This window comes from Sparus aurata, chromosome 8 (genome assembly GCF_900880675.1).
Source record: "Sparus aurata chromosome 8, fSpaAur1.1, whole genome shotgun sequence".
Taxonomy (NCBI): Eukaryota; Metazoa; Chordata; class Actinopteri; order Spariformes; family Sparidae; genus Sparus; species Sparus aurata.
In genome coordinates, this window is record NC_044194.1 from 4614230 (window position 1) to 4631134 (window position 16905).

The 16905-nt window shown below is 47.7% G+C and overlaps 1 protein-coding gene across 6 annotated transcripts in view; it reads right to left on the reverse strand.

The window, feature by feature from the left end:
- Positions 1-981: 981 nt before the first annotated feature.
- Positions 982-16905, reverse strand: part of dusp8a (dual specificity phosphatase 8a) — a 46137-nt gene continuing 30213 nt past the window's right edge. For 4 of the 6 annotated variants that reach the window (XM_030425580.1, XM_030425579.1, XM_030425582.1 and 1 more), the window contains exons 4-7: positions 6063-6229; positions 5795-5954; positions 5322-5445; positions 3758-4976 (exon numbers count right to left, since the gene is read on the reverse strand). In XM_030425580.1, coding sequence (XP_030281440.1) covers positions 3758-4976; positions 5322-5445; positions 5795-5954; positions 6063-6229 — 1670 coding nt within the window. Of the gene's footprint in view, positions 4977-5321; positions 5446-5794; positions 5955-6062; positions 6230-11820; positions 12654-16905 lie in introns of those variants that run through there. The other 2 variants (XM_030425584.1, XM_030425583.1) reach the window with 2 other exon arrangements.

Here is a 16905-nt window from a genome sequence, read left to right on the forward strand (position 1 = left end):
CTGATCTTAACGTATTTTAAGTGTTTTTATGATGTTTCTACTTTTACTTTCTTACACCACTGTTAGCATTTCCCTGCTGGAAAAACCAGCAAGTCTTGCTGGTTTTTCCAGCAGGGTACTGTGCATTTCAGGAAATATCCTTATTTTCTTTTTCTTGCTGAGGGTTAGACTAAAAGATTGATACCACTCACGTTGGCCAACAGTTAAATATGAAACTACAGCCAGCAGCAGGTTAGCTTCACTTAGCTGAAACAGCTAGCTTGGCTACATCCAACCCCACAAAGAACCCAGTTTTTATTTCTTAACAGTCTTATATGTATTATTCAGTGAGCTTCAGGGGTAGATAGATGGATGGTAGGTGGATTTTTAACTTATGAATGAACCCAGCAGAGCTAGGCTAATGCTAGCTGTTCCTTGTCTCCAAGCTATAAAGTAATCTTCTCGTTGTGGACTCATATTTATGCATTTATTTTAGTAATGTATGATTTTGACTGCAGGGCTTTACTCGTAACTTTCCACACTCTTCCTTCAGGATTAATACAGTTCTATCTTATCTTAAAGTGTTTTTATGATGTTTTTAATTTTCCTTTCTTCCGCCACGTTAGCATTTGTGTCGACATGTCTTCCAGTCATCTCACACTATCAGCAGTATGATGTCAACTTAATAATAAGGCGGGCGTGCCCTTACTGGAAAGTAATTTTGAACACATCTTCGCTCTTAAATTATTAACCATCCCATCAGCATATTGGAACATGTGCCACAGTCTGAGAAAAAAAAAAAAAAAATCAATGAGTCCATGTTGTGTGGTCACAGAGGAGTCGGTTAAACACAAAATCAATAGCAAGACTCCTGGACTGGGATGTCGTAATGTGTTGATCGTCTGTTCGGTTGGAATTCCCTTCCCAGCCCCGCTTCCCCCACAACGTTCAAGCCCCCATGCACGGACACAAGAAGAAGAAGAAGAAGAAGCAGAGAGGAGGTTGTATTTTGTCATGTCTGTATTTTTGTCTCATTTTCACAAAACATGTACAGGGGAAGGAAAAGCCTTTCAATAGAACCTGAGGTATTTTTGCGTCAAGCAGCCTAAGGTATCAGGATTTTCTTTTAAAAACTCATCTAGATTCATCAGTGTTCTTAGATGCGTTGCTATTTACACAACATAAGGATAATAATAATAATAATAATAATAATAATAATAATATTTGATAACAACAATTTTAGCAAATGGGACAGCCTGCATCATCTTTGTTACATGTCATAAATAATTCTAACAACATTTTCTTAAAAATATAGGGAGGAGGGTCGAGGAGAGGGGAGGTTGCTTGAGCCTCGGAGGGGAACATAGGACTCAATCTGAACTTACTGTAGCTGCAGCAGCCCAAAAGGTCAAAGGTCAGAGATCACCAGAGAGAAAAAAAAAAGCTAATTACGGGTCAAAGGAGAAAAAAAAGACAAAAAAAAACACATTTTACATTATAAATAAATAACCATCTCGCACCAGGAGAGCAAAGTTTTCATTTCTGTCACCTCAAGATATGAAGATCCTCTTTTTTTTTTTCTTCTTTCCGTTGTGTTACGCTGTTTGTATCAAAGCTTTGGAAAATAAGAAATAAGAAAACAAAATAAAATAGACTGAAAGAGAAAAGCGAGGGAGCTTTACGGACATGCATTGTGCTGATGTACCAGCAGCTGTGTACCCTGTGCCGGGCTTGGCTCACTGAAAGATCCCCTGAGAATAAACAAAAGGGTGTGTGTGTGTGTGTGTGTGTGTGTGTGTGTGTGTGTGTGTAGGGCCTATGCTTTAATGTGTCAACATATATGTAAGTGCATACAGTATAGGGTGTGTGTGTGTGTGTGTGTGTGTGTGTGTGTGTGTGTTGACTTCAGCTTTGGTGGAACGTGTGCCGTGATGATGTTGATGGACTGGTGCTGGCTCGGAGAGGAAACTCTGTGCAAGTCTATAAATTTCAGACTTGTGCAAGAGCGTGCATCTGTTTGCATATCGTTGTTGTTATGCAAGCCCTCGTGAAGCTGGCGAGAAATTGTTCTACTGTCTATGAGCGTGTGTGTGTTGTGTGTTTCGCCTTCCTCAGTCAGACAAAACAATCTTTTTCTTTTAACGCTTGAACCCTCGATTGTTATAATCCATGAATAGACTTGCAGATGAGCTAAAACAGAGGTCCTGTTCTTGTATCTCTCGATAGTTTGGATGTCTGTATCATCGTCCAAATGCAAAAATAAGAAAAACACAGAGGCTCTATATTAGTGCACACAATTCTCAAGATTTGGCATTTGGAGTATCGTGTCGCCGGGCTGTGAGGGGAAACCGTAAAGTCGGTTATCAGAAAAGCAGAAAAGTGCATTTCAAAAAAGTCAAAGATCACTCTCTCCCCAGAAAAAAAGAAGGGACAGCACATATTGCTTGCTTGATTTTGTTGAATGTGTGTATTTGTTTGTGTGTGTTCATAAATACCATACAGCAAATAATAATAATAATAATAATAATAATAATAATAATTCAACAAAAAGAAAAAAAATTGAAATAAAATCCACAAAACATTATATTATTTCTCATTACCAGAATGAACCAATACAATAAATTAAAACTATAACTGAACAAAAAGAAGTCCATTAGGAGTCCATTAAAATTGCTATATATATTCATATTGTATATATAGTATTTGTCTGTCTGTAGTCAGCCTTTCTGGTGCATGCTCAGTGGTGACCATAAGGTGGTTGGCTGGGAGCAGTGGGACGGGGGGGATGAGGGGTTTATAAAGGACGAAAAGGGCCGTTTAAAGCGAACCCTCGCCACCATCCCGAAACCTCAGTCCCATCACGCCGTTAACACTGGAAACAAGGGAGCCAAAGTCAGGAAAGACACACTGTGCTTTAAGGGGGAGGGGAACACTGCCCGTCGCTAAAGAGTCTTCAACTCAGAGTTTTTTTTTTTTTCAGCTGCAAAATGCTGAGCATCCTTCATTGTTTGGATACAGTACCGCCGTTAGATTAAGTCCTTGGGATCTCTCTGCCTTGTGCTGTGGTGATGTGAGGAGACGGTGCTGTTAAAGGAGTCTGTTATTGTCGATGATGTTGTTGTTATGCAGAGTCTGTAGCAGGCATGAGCCGATGGGGAAGGGAAGGCAGATTGGGCGAGGGGAGGGCGGACGTAGCCGTGCGAGGTTCTGAGGCTTTCTGACACTGGGGGTGAAGCTTCGGGTAGGAAACACAGGGCTTGGTTCAAATCACAAGGCTATACACCCACTGAAGCACACTACATTTGACCGCGGGCAAACAGTTTGTGTCCGAACTCTGTCAAAATAGGGATATTCTATATAGTAAGGATGCAACATGACACTTGCCCTGGGTCGTTTTTCTTTTTATCTGTGACAGAGCTCAGAAAAAATTAAGAGTTTCAGTACCTACAGTCGCCCCCCTGTAGCCCACCCGTCCCCAAGACTTTTCTTCAGATCCGTGTGAGAGTTCAGGATGGTTATGGTCTGCTAAGCACCACGTCACAAGCTCGGTCTGTCTGTCCCGGTGCCAATGCTAGCCCGCTCGCTAACATTTTCACATTAACTCTCTCGCTTGTGTATCTATTTGTCCTTCTCTCACTTGGAGTCTTTAACACTGTCTTTGAGGGGAGCACAAAAAAAAAGAAATAGCGATTTTCTGCTCCCCGTCCGCCTCTTGTACTCCCTCTAACCAGGTCCGTTTGCGCCCTCAGAGGACAGCTCTGGTCATGTCCATTATCTGTCAGGATACCTCGATGATCTCCATGCTCCCAGAGAAGCTCGACTGCTTACCGATCTTCCCCAGTTCTTCCCGTGATCGCGTCTCGGAGATCCCCTCCTCAAACTCCATCTGACAGCTGCGCCGCTTGAACTGCTTCTCTGACGCCGGCCCGCTGTTGCTCACCGTGGACGACGACATGGAGTCCCTGTGGTCTCTCTGTGTCTGCGGCGCCGACGGCTTCTCCCTCTGAGATTTGTCTCGTAACCGCACACCTTCGCTGCACCCGAATGCCACATATGCAGAACTGCTCCCAAACCTCACCGATGACTCCTCCTCCTGTCCGACCCCTCCTCCTCCTCCCAGCTCCATCCCTCCATCACCGCCCTCTTCTGCCCCAAAGTGCCAGGGGGCATCCGTGGTGGGGGTGACGGGAGTGACAGGAGTGGTGGCCTGGACAGTGTCTCTGTGTTTGGTCCACATGGCCCCAGACCCCACGGTGGGCAGGGAGGGTAGCGACAGGAGCAGGGAGCCCTTTAGGTTCTCCTCCAGGCTGGGGCTCTTGTTGTCCAGCGACAAGCTGAGGGACTGTGGGGGTTGGTGTGGGTGGGAGTGGATCGGGGAGCTGCCGGAGCTGTGTTTGGGTTTCCTCCTGGATCTGGATGAGGAAGAACCAGACCGATGGACTCCTTCACGCAAGCCTCCAATGCTGCCCCCACTGCCTGGTGAGGGGAACGGTGAATCGGAGGAGCTGGGGCTGTCTAGGACGGGAGACTGAGAGCAAACACCGTTGGAGGAGCCTGTTCCTGGGCTGTCAAGCTTGCACAGCTTGGGGACGTCTTCAGAGTGTGTGGGTGCCATGCTGGGGCAGTTGGGACTGCTGGGCGAGTAGACCGACTTAATGTCCAGGGAGAAGGAGCGTTTAAGCCGGTTCGTGTCCATGATCCTCTCTGCGGAGAGGTGCAGGCCGTTGAAGCCTTGCTGGAGGGAGGTTGGTGACGGCAGCTTGGGTTCCGCTGGGATGTGTGGCTCTGCCACGGATGAGTCATAGTTGCTGCGGTGACCGTTCATTTCGAAACCTGTGCTGACTCCATTGACCTCGGAGCTTTGCTTGGTGTTGCTGTCAGAGATCTTGTCATCAGAGGTCAAAGCTTGCAGTAGTTGCAGGCCCTTCTCAAACTCCAGGAGCTGACCAAGGAAGTTGAAGTTGGGGGATATGGACGGTCTTCGATCCTTTACAAATCTGGAGGAGGAAAAGAGTTGGAAAATGTTAGTCACAGGAAAGCAGGTCACTGTAAACAGTCTGAGTGCTATCTGTGGCCACGGTTTACCAGGATGAACGAGGCTCAGGGTGCAACAGTTTTTACTGAAGCACAAAACATAATCCTGTGCCAGTGTTGTCCAGACAAGGCAAAGCAAAGCCCTTTGTACGCAATCTGCTCTCTGGCAGCCATTTCATAATTTTCATTTCTCACGACTGGGGGGGAGGAGGAGAAAATCGTCTAGCATTACTTTCAACAGCGAGTTGCCTTTTTACAAGGGCCGACACCTTAGCTCAGCTGGTGGTGAATGGGAGGAGCGAGCGTACCTGTAGGCATCATCTGATGACAAGCCCATTGTCTTCATGATGTATGCAATGGCGATGGTCGCTGAACGTGAGATTCCAGCCAGGCAGTGCACAATGACTCTGCAGTTTGACACCTTAGCTTTGTCTGTGGGTGGGGGGGGGAGAGAACACACGGGTATGAATACACAAGTTTAACACAAAGTCTCTGGAGACAATCAACGTCTATTGAAAGCAAACTGACATTTCCTGGAAGAGCACAGAGGGTCACCTGAACGGATGTGTTATACCTGAATCTATTGTCACCTAAGCTGCACGTGAGCGATTATTGACTGTGACAATGTGAAGATACGTCGTGTTGAATATCACGGCATTCTTCGACACACAACTTGAGATGAATTCACTTTACGGAGACACTTCCGTCAGTGGCTATTGTGCCTTTCTTACTGCTAATCTTGATCATAAATTCAAACGCTTTCACTACAGTTTCATCTCACCTATGAATTCATTAGTTTTGTCCAGCCAGGGGAGCAACTTCTCACAGTAGTTGTCGTTAACTGGGATGCGCATAAAGTGGCTCTCGCTGATAAAGTCTGGCTTGGGGCAGGTGTTGCTGGCGTTCAGCACATAGGTGATACCGTTCTGGGCCATCAGATCCTGCAGAGACAGAGATAACATTGTTTTAAGGTCATGTTTTGTTTCCAGGCAACAAACAAGTTAGCTAGCTTTCAATAAGCGAGTAGGAAAAGATGCATCCGGGCTGACCTTGTTGAGGACGTCCTTCTGTGAGCCCAGGTAAAGGTGTGGCAGGATACGAGTGGGCCCTACGTTAGCCACAGGCAAGCAGGGCTGGGACAAGCTCATAGGCAGAGCAGTGGCAGGTTTGCCTTCACACAGGCCGGGGAAACAGGAGGAGAAAGCTGCGAAGCCTCCTGCAGAGAAAGAAAAGAGGAGAGAACTGGTTAGACTACCAGCTAATGGTTTTCCAAAGGGCAGTGACACGGCACACTGGGGACTCTGCAAAGAACTCATCAGGAACATTGCACCGCCATTAGCAGAGCAGACAGACGCTCTGAAGCCCTTTCAGAGGTGAATCTGGGCTACGACGTCTGGGTCCCGCTTAGTGCAACAGGAGCAAGAAAGAGGCTCTCTGTGCTTCTGTGTGCAAGTTAGGTTAACTGCTGGGCGGCCAGGAATGTGTGTGTCTGGCCCTTTAAGAGGCAGGCGGCTCCACTTTTGGCATATGTGTATATGTGTGTGTGTGTGTGTGTGTGTGTGTGTGTGGCTCTGTTTCCTGCATGAGCTCATGTCCTGTAGAAGTGCATTGCGTCAGGCCGAGGGAATGAGAGAGGCCACAGGTGCAGGGCCAGGACAGAGGCCCAGTAACATCCCCCTGACAACCACACACACACACACACACACACACACACAAACACACGCACACACACATTATCAAGACACAATCTCAAGACCTGATCACATAATCTTGCAGTCAACATACGCTCAATATTCACTCTCACTTGCTCTCAGATAGGAAGTGCTCGCCCCCACAACCACACACACACACACACACACACACACACACACACAAAAAACCCACACTCATCATTACTCTGCAGTACCGCAGTTGTATAACAACAGGGTGGGGGCCAACGAGAGGAGGTGGGGGTGATGTGTGTGTGTTGAGGAGTGGGTAATGACCTCGCTGAGGAGTGTGTTGAAGGAGGGGAGTGCTTCAAGGAAACCCTGAGCCCCAGAAAGGAGATTAGAACCTAATCTAGGTTCAGCCCTGCCTAACCCAATCTGGGACGGAGCGCACACACACACACACACACACACACACACACACACACACACGGTCACAGAGTGAGAGTGAGTGAGAGAGACATGACATCACTGTTCTAAAGTAGCACACACAGCACAGGCAGGACATTGCCTTCCGTTGTAACGCACACCCAGCTGCACCGCTCATGTAGCAACTGGCTGGCCAACACACACACACACACACACACAGAGCAAACAGTGTCAGCAGCGTGGACTGTGCACTCAACAGATATGGGATCTTAAAAAAAAGCGGCCACATGTAGTTGTGCAAACGGTCAGAGAATAGCAGCGTTGGTATTTCGCGCTATGTCACAACACCCACCGCAGTTTCTTGAGGCCGGGGCGCATCTTCAAAAAAATGCTATTCCGGGCGCACTGTCCCTTTAAGAGCAGAGCGAAGAAGGGTTGTCTGTTTCCAGCTATTAATGGCAACCGGCGGAGCAGTGACATCAGCGCTCCACATGGGGGTTGGAGTGGAGGGGAAAGGGTGGACGGTGGACGGTGGACGGATAGATGCGGAGAGAGAGAGAGAGCGATCAGATATCTCTCAAGAAGAAGTCGCAGGAAGGAAACAAAAGCTGGATGCAAAGACGGAGAGGCCGAGGGAGGTTGTGTCTATGATCTAACCTCTTTGGCCTCTTTGGAGACGACTGAACAGCCATATGTAGTTCACAGCTTGGCGTCGCGCTGTACAGTTTCCACCAGAGCCCTCTTTCTAGTGATCCTACAGGCGGTGCTACAGTGCTGCTAATTGATAAAACAGAAGGGAGGAAGGGTAGTTCTTTGAAGGGTTTCTTCCCCGGTTTCTCTGTTCCCAAGCTGCTGGTGTGGAGCCTGCACACACACACACACACACACACACACACAAAAGAAAATAAATGGTGCTACATATAGCCCCCCCCCCCCGCCACCAACGCAGGCGTATACTGTATCTGTGTGAGGAAGCGGTATGTTCCTGGAGACGGTTAAATCAACAGGAAAAAGCCTGACGTCACACAGCAACCATTTCCCCCTTCGTGTGTGAAGACATTGTTGGAGAGTTGTTAGAAGGACAGAAGGCAGGACGTTTGGAGACGGCGTGGAGAAAGTGTGTTCGAGTGTTACCAAGTAATGGAAACGCTCCTCTAAAAATACTCCCCGCCGTTTGATCTCGTGAGAGTCCGGATTTATAATTGCGGCGGGCGATTACTGCAGCTGAAGTCATCTCGTGTTGGATAAACATTAAAGAAACACGGCAGGAAGAGTGAGTAAGGGGTTACTGGCATGAAGGGAGACTGAAGTCAGAGATAAGAGATCAGGCCTGGCTGCTTTCTGAGGGCTATTACATTACAGTGACATTACGTCAACGCAATTACAAACACCTTCCTTGTAGTCAGAGCGTTACATGGCCGCCCGCTAATGGACGTTAGTCACACAGGAGATAGCGTGTTATTGTCACCTCGTCACCTGACCCCACTCTACTTAAGGTTGCCATGGCGGCGAGGAAGGGCAGTGATGTTGATGACAGTTGGCTCGCCGCGTCCCCCCTTCAGTGCTGTCAAGATGGAATAAAACACACACACACACACACACACACACACAGAGTGTCTAAAGGGCACATGAACGCAGTGACACACACACACACACACGACAGCACACGAGCACCGAATAACCCAAAGAGACGTGCCCTCACATTCTCCAGGAGACAACGATGACACATCCGTCCGTTTCAATCCGAGCACACAAGGCGCACACATAAACACACTGTACACTCACGCTGAGGTCACTGAAAATACCCTGTGACACACTCCAGCCCAGCTGTCCGCGTAGATGACATCAGAAAGTCAACAGGGAGAGATGAGTTCACCGTCAGCGCGGCACGGTTAGCGCACAGCGCTGCGTTAAACTCGAGAGATTAAACCGAACTCTTCTTCGTTCATGACAGTAAATGAAGTCTTTGGGTTTGTTTGTTCCCATTTTTAAATGTGTATCAGACTAATTGATTCATCTTTCGTTGCAGCCTTACTAAAGTTGTACTACCCGTTTTCTGCTGAACTGAGATGAGAAGTTTCCCCGTCACGCAGAAGTTCTCTGCAGACTTTCTATTCTTGGGCTGATTAGATCACCTCTCTGCACGCTGCTACGTCATGTACCTTCAGCTTCTGGAAAATATGCTTGGGCAGGATGTGACTAACCCAATTCTTAACATGCACTCAAAAAAAAAAAAAAAAAGAAGAAGAAGAAGAAGAAGAAGAAAATGTTTGGGTAGAAAAGAAAAAAAAACACACACAACTGGGAAAGAGGGCACTGTGTCGCCATCGGCAGCGCTAGCCAGCGGTGACTTCCTTTTTCCGTTTTCCTCTGCCCACTTCACCACTTATGCAACTGCTTATTTTCCTCTCTCTTTCCCCCGACAGAGCCGAGCACTCAGGCCTCCTTTGTTCGCTGGAAGCGAGCGATTGGAGGTCCCCCCCCCCCTCCTCGTCAGTCACTTCCTACAACTAACTTAATATTCACATTTCAGATTATGCAGGTTATAATCCCACAGAGAGGAAGAAGAAGTGTGTGTTAAAATGAAGATATCTGGATCAAATTCTGGATTTTTTTTGGGGGGGGGGGCGCTGCTCGGCTTTGTGAATCGATGCGGAAAGCTGAGAGATGAATGGAAGTGGAATCCCGGAGATATTGAGCGGACGAACGGAGACACACAACACCTGCCTGGCTGCGGTGGTTAACGGGAGCTCTGCTGTTACATCACTGCTGCTGGTACAATCGACTGCCTCGTCAATACAAGCTCACCCCCTCCCCTCCCTCCTCGCTTCTCTGTGTGTTTCAGTCGCTTTCAGTTGCCCTCTTTAACTCGTCTGTTAATGGAGAGGACGCACACACACACACACACACACGCACACACACATACAACACTCCAGAGCCCGGGGGCATTGATCTGCCTGAATGAGTCCCCCTCCATCCCTCCATCCCTCCCTCCATCGCTCTCTTCTGTGGTTCATATCGGGGGAGACATGACGCCATCCTCTGTGCCCCTCCAGCTGTCCCCTCCACCATGAGGGGGACATTAGCATCTCAATGTAACACCCCCCCCCCCTCCCCTCCATCCCTCCCTCACCCTCCCAACATGACATCATTGCACACATGTCCCACTCAGCTCCACAAAGGGAGCGCTGCAGCCTGGTGAAGCCACGAGAGTGTGTGTGAGTTTTTAAGAGTGTGGGCCACGTCTGTCAGAAATGTGGAGATTGACAAAAGCATAGATGAGCCGGGAGGGATGAGGTCATCGGTTTTCACGCGGGGCGTCAGGTCGATGACGACCCCGGATGACTGTATGATCATCACGTCACCCTGGCTGTTGGTTAAACTGTTTATTGTTCTTCTATCTTAGCGGGCAGATAGCGGGAGTGTGTCACTTTGATCAAGTGCTGTTTCAGCAGGAACGTGTTAATGCAACACAGGACTATAAACCCTCCCGCTAATTTCGCCTGCAGTCACAAGTCTATTTCCACAGAGATGAGTGGAAGTGTCTCAAAATAACCTGTGACAGACGCAAGTCTATTTTCACCTGCCGACGGCAAACATGGGATTGTTTTTTTTTGTTTTTTTTTGTGTCTGAGCTAATGAGTTTGATACTTGAAGCTATAAAAACCTGGCTTACATGAAGTGTGTGTGCACAAGACACACACACCTGCAGGAACAGCGTGAAGTGTGGCAGGTGTGCAGGGCTGCTGTGCAAACTGCTTTGAACCGGCTCTCTGATACGCACTGATCTGCATACAGCTTCTACATTTGCATACAAACTTTACACTAATATTCTGGCACATTTGAGACCCGGAGGATCCGACTCACGCGTTCCTTTTTAATGAATATTTGGTGCGATATTCCTGTCGAGTGATATGAAAGGGATTATTCCACAGCAGCACAGCTCTGCATTGCCTCGCCGCTCTGTGTGAAAGGTGTTGTGTTAGACACCTGCGGTGCACACTGCACACATATTGATAACATAATCTCCACAAGACACCATTCTGCAGGGAGAAAGAGAGGGAGGGAGAGAGAGAGAGGAGTGAGAGAAAAGCCAAGAGCAGAGGAGAAGAAGGAGGAAGAGAAAGAGGCTTTGTGATAGTTTTACATCTCAATGACCACAGGCTGAGAGAGCATGAGCACTATGTCATAACGCAGGTCACGGCTCTCATTCTCTCCCCACGAGCCCTTCTTCTCTCCCCTCTTTCCTCCTCAGTGCTTCTCGTCTTCATAATGTCATCCTCTTAATCCTCCCTTTCCCCCCATTCTGTCCCTCTAAACACATTAACTGCGCAAACAAAAAGGTGGGAAAACAATTAAAGCGCGTTCGGCGATGTGTTCTCTCTGCCGCGGTGGTAAATCCCACTATCGATTCGCCGCACGAAATTCGATTCACATCTATGTTTCATTTGCAAAGCGCGTCTGGGCTGGAATACCTCAATACCTGAGAGCCCGCTGAGCCTTTGTACTCATCTGCAGTGCACAACACCATTATCACACGCTTTGGCCTTCATACACAGCATCAGAAAACGTCCCCAGCAGTCAAATCCAGACATTAAATCACACTCCACAATCTTTGCATCTTCACTCTGTTGCGAAGACGTGCTCATACTCTTATAACTTGCACACACACACACACACACACACACACACTTCACTTCTCCTGCTCTGAATCCAGGTGAATACACACCTCGTAGCTCTCTCCCCTCCTTCATCCGGCGGACCCTGATCTTCAGCCTCATGTCTGTGTCCTGCAGGTCCGGCCAAAAACAGTCCTCCGCTGGGGCAATCACCACATCCAGAGGCATCCCCCAGAACACACTCTGCCTCACACACACACACACACACAAATGTTCTGGTGCTCCTTCCTTCAGGGATGGAGCGAGCCCCTTCGCCACACGATAAAAAAAAAGTCCAAACAAAACACACAGAAGTGTCTTCTCCTCTTGTGTAAGTAGGTAAGACCAAAAAACAACCTCCTGCTTGTGTTCAAGTCCACTCTGACCAGGACAGCTGCTCCGGTGTCCAGCCGCTGACCCTCAGAGAACAGTACAACAAAAAACTAGTCCAAAATGTCTGCTGACACACTCCTCAAGTCCACCTATAGCCAAAAATCCCATGCAATGACCACAAGAATTCCTAAAATGCTCCGGCGTCAGTATTCAGTAAATTCTGTGGTTTTTGTGAGGGCCGGTCGCCCACACAGACGGCCGGAGTGAAAAACAAAAGTGTCTGTAAAAAAACAGAACTGGCTGTATAATAAGCCAGCTGTAATGTTCCTGCAGCTGCTCCACAGAGCGTCAGTGTGTCTCTCTGAGCGCTCGCTCTGTCTCTGTGAGTCCACAGCCAGAAGAGCAGCCCACTATTGTTGTGCTGCTCCACTCTCCCCTTCTCTCATTCGCTCAGTCGCTGGATTACACTCCTCCCTCTCCCTCCCTCCTCCTGCTCTCTCTCTCTCTCTCTCGCTCTCTCTGCAAAGAGGATGACGGAGCTGCACTCTCTCCTCGAGCTCTGGGGGTGAATGAGCTCACTTGCCGTGAGCTCAGACTCTACCCTCCCTCCCTTCCTCCCTCCCTTGCACCCTCCCTCTCTTGTGGAGCCAGCGCTCCGTCATAGCTAATGTCTAAGGCATGTAACCACATTCCTTACTCACCCAACAAATATGCGGCCACCTCAGGGGCCTCGCTGCGGAGCGGATCAGGGGAGGATGGAGTCGAAGACACAGCTTCATAGATATACGTACGGCTGAAACACTGGAGAGTCTGTGTTGTTGATTACACGGAGGAAAATGTTTGGCTTATAAGAAGAAGCTTGTGCTGATGTGTGTGACAATGTGGCTTCTTATAATGAAGCATGACGTCTGCGTGCTCGCTGAGGGTTTGTGAACTTGAAATAAAGTCGATTAATCATCCGATTAATTCCACAGTTAATCGATTAGTCTAAAAATATTCTGAAAAAGGCTGATCAAAATGTTCCAGAGCCAGAGGCTGACCTCTTCAAATAGCTTCTTTTGTCAGAACATCAGTCCAAAACCTGAAGACTCTTCATTTAACATCACCAAGGACAAAGAAAAGCAGCAAATCATTTCATTTAAGAAGCTGAAAACTGACGAATGTTTGACATTTTTGCTCGAAAAAAATTACAAAATTGTTGCTTTTCAAATGTGGCTTCTGCACCTTTAACAGATCTGTACAGTGCATCAGTATGCAGACGCTGAATTCCTACATTAGGCCGACTGCCTTAAATGTCTGCACAGTGCAGCGGGGGGATTAGGACTTGTGTCAGTGTGTTGAAAGCTGATTTGTCTCTGAAGGTGCGGGAATGTGTGTGACTTCACCGTGTTTCCTGCGCTGGTTCATGTCTAACGCGCCTGTGTTAGGACACTGTGTTCTTGTGTGGAGGACGAAAAGGTAGACAGGAGAGGAGAAGGGGAGGAAGGAAAAAAGAAACGAAAGCAGACAAAAGAGGAAGGGACGACTGGAGGTGATGAGAAGACCAAACTAGCTTGTGGTCGGCAGACATCACCCGTCTGACAGGCCACAGACTCTCGGTACTTTACTATGGAATGACAAACATGTAGGCCACAAGTCCAGCTATGGAAACACAGCAGCACAGGACTGAACAGAACCGCTGGAGGAGAATCAAAGAGAACTGAAGGCTCACTAAAACTCACGCTGCTGCAGCTTTTAAAACTACATTTTTAAAGTCCAAAAAAAACGATTTAGCAATTTAACACGGCGGCTTCCATTTTCTGTCAGCTCCTTTCCTGCTGGGAAGCAGAACAGATTCCGTAAAGCAGAAGCTCTCATGAGTTCTGCCGGCCTGTTCAGTGTCTCAGGTTGGGACATCACGGCACACTGATTACATTCAGACCGGGTCAGATGAGCTTCAAGTACATTAAGTCATCTGCCGCGGTGAGCCCAGCTCCAAAAAAGGGGGCAAATAAGCTTATACAAGCTGTCTGGTGAGGGGGCCAGCTGCATGCTGATGACTGACCTCATCTCATCACTGCAGACCTCTGAATGATCACACGCGCTTGAGAACAGCCTTACGTCACCCTCCTGCTCAACTCCGGGTCACTGAGAGCGGGAGTGGGAGAGGAAATAGGTCACTTGGCGATGATGATGAGCTTTGTGAAAAATGCAGACATTGGTTTTGGGAGGGACAGAGAACAAAACACACACACACACACACACCGAAACACTCTCATCACACACATTTTGTTCCTCGTCTGCAGCCGGTTGGAGCAGGTCGCGGTCAACGGGAGTCACTACACTTCAAACACGCCGATCATCACCCCGGTTCTGATCCACACCTCGGGGGGTTTGGTTGTTCTGTCGGTGTTGGCTCGAAGGCATTAAAAAAACCAAACACACTTCCTCCGACACCTGCACACACACACACACAGCAGGTAGAAGCGGCAAAACAAAAGCCACCGCTGGCGTTTTAACTCTCCCTGAAGCAAACAGCGCTGCCTTTATCTCCCCTCTCCTCCTCCTCTAGTCCTCAGCAGGGTAACAAGGCTCAGAATAGGAGGTGTGTTAATTAGAGGATAACAGCCAAGACGCTAAAAATGACAGCCAAGCCTTTTTTTATTGACGGCACATGTGCTGCCCTCCCTGCCGCGACAGAAATAGGTAGGTCGGTCACTCCGGGTAGCCCCCACCTCCCACCTCCACCCTCCGCCTCTTGACAACTCTTAGATTTAGAGCGTGCTTTTATGGTAGAGGGCTTGTTGCCGGGACAACGCACGGTTTACGCACACACACACACACACACACACGGCGACAGCCAAAACAGACAAGGTGATGAGCGGAGACGAGTATGAGATAGCGGTGTAAGACTGAAAGAGAGACGGTGGGTAAAAGGCCAAAGGGGCCTCGAACACCAGCGACGCGGCTCGCAAGTTGTTCTGAATGCTGCAAACTGCGACGAAGAACGAGCGGCGCTCATGTGCGAGAAATGAAGGCGGTGAACATGTGAAACTGCCAATGCAAATATGTTAAATACTGAAGTAAGGGTTGCAACCGTGTGAGATTTTCACTGTCGGGTAAGAAAATATCGCTTCAAGAATGATTTTTTTGGTGTTGTTACACAAAATGTTACGTCTTGTACTTTTTGGCCGATGTGACAGAATGAAACTTAAGCAGTTAAGCAGATTTTCACAGTATGACAGCAGTCGGTTTTTATACCGTGGCGTGCTGTGGAACCTGTCCACCGCTGCAACACGACACTGAAGTATTGGCTCGTTAAACTGACAGGTGTGACCTAGAAGTTGATGGCATCTTTCTCTCCGCTTCGCTCCAAACACGTTTACACTTTGACTGCAATCCTTTATTTATCGGACATCATATATTTTGCACGTTATCATTTTTTTCCTCCATATTCCGTGTTTTTGTTTGTCCTGGAGGAGGCATTCATGTTGCTCTTCTTCAGGGTTTATTTCCAGTTAAATACATATTTTTTTATTCCTATTTTGACTTGTTTTTTTTAGTAGTTTTCAAGCGACTGAGGCAAATCTTCTTACTTGTCAACTAAAATCTAGATTCATGCAAAAATCGAACATCTAGGTCTGTACTCGGGCTCCCAGACATGGATCAAAATATCATATCATGATTATTATATACAGATATTATGATTGCTTTATGATTCAGGATCATTTTTGCATCACAATTTTAATTTTCACTGACAAAACTATTAAAACAACAACGATGTGACTTTTGATGGAATCTGTCGCTTGTACCAAAATATTGCAGCTTCTCGATATCATATTCTGATTTTGATAGTGTCTTATTGAATTGTACAGCCTTATAGTTTGTACTGATATAATAATATAAATAAAATATTTTTCATTTGATACACATTATCTTGTCAGCACCCGTCCCTCTTCAGTGAGACAGGCAGCGACAGGAGCGTCATCGAACACCGCGGATCATCTGTCAGGATATCACGGGAAAGAGAGACGTCATTCTCCGGATAGGGCAGGTTAGGCTGATGAAGACTTTGAGTTAATGTGTGTGTCTGTGTGTGTGTGAGTTCAACTTTGTGTGTGTGTGTGTGTGTGTGTGTTGCAGTCGTGAAGAGGAGCAAGGTGAGAGGAAGGGAGGGAGGACACTGCTGCAGGGGTGAGGGACGAGTGGACAGTTATTTGCTTCAGTATGCGTAAACACAAGCATATGTGCCCGTGCACAAGTGTGTGTGTGTGTGTGTGTGTGTATCTGACAGTGCACATATATTGGTGTGTGTGTGTGTGTGTGTGTTGATAGTGCTGGTTGTCAGGGGATCAGTAACAAGGCTGCTCTTGCAGTGATGTAATGCCTACAGGAGAACACAGCTGCCATGCCTGGGGGGTGAAGTAGTCACCAGGGGAGGGAGAGGGGAGGATGGATGGAGGATGGAGCAATCGGGGGGGGGGGGGGAAGAGATGGAGGAGGAGGTGCTGGAGGAGAGGGGAGGAGGAGGGGAGAGGAGGGGAGAGGAGGGGGCGATGAGGTAGCTGGGGGTGCTGGAGGGGGGAGGTTGAATCCATAGGGAGACGGAAGCTGAAAAGATGCCGTCATATCGCAGAGGGACATAATGTGTGTGTGTGTGTGTGTGTGTGTGTGTGTGTGTGTGTGAGGGGCTCTGTATGAACTGTGTTTGTGTCACTAAGTATCAAAACATTTATTTTAAAAATCTTTATTTTGACATTTGTTGATCTAAATCGGGGAAAACTTTTACAACTTAAAACTACATTTTTTACTTAAACTCGACATAATTCTGGCAAATCTTTTGA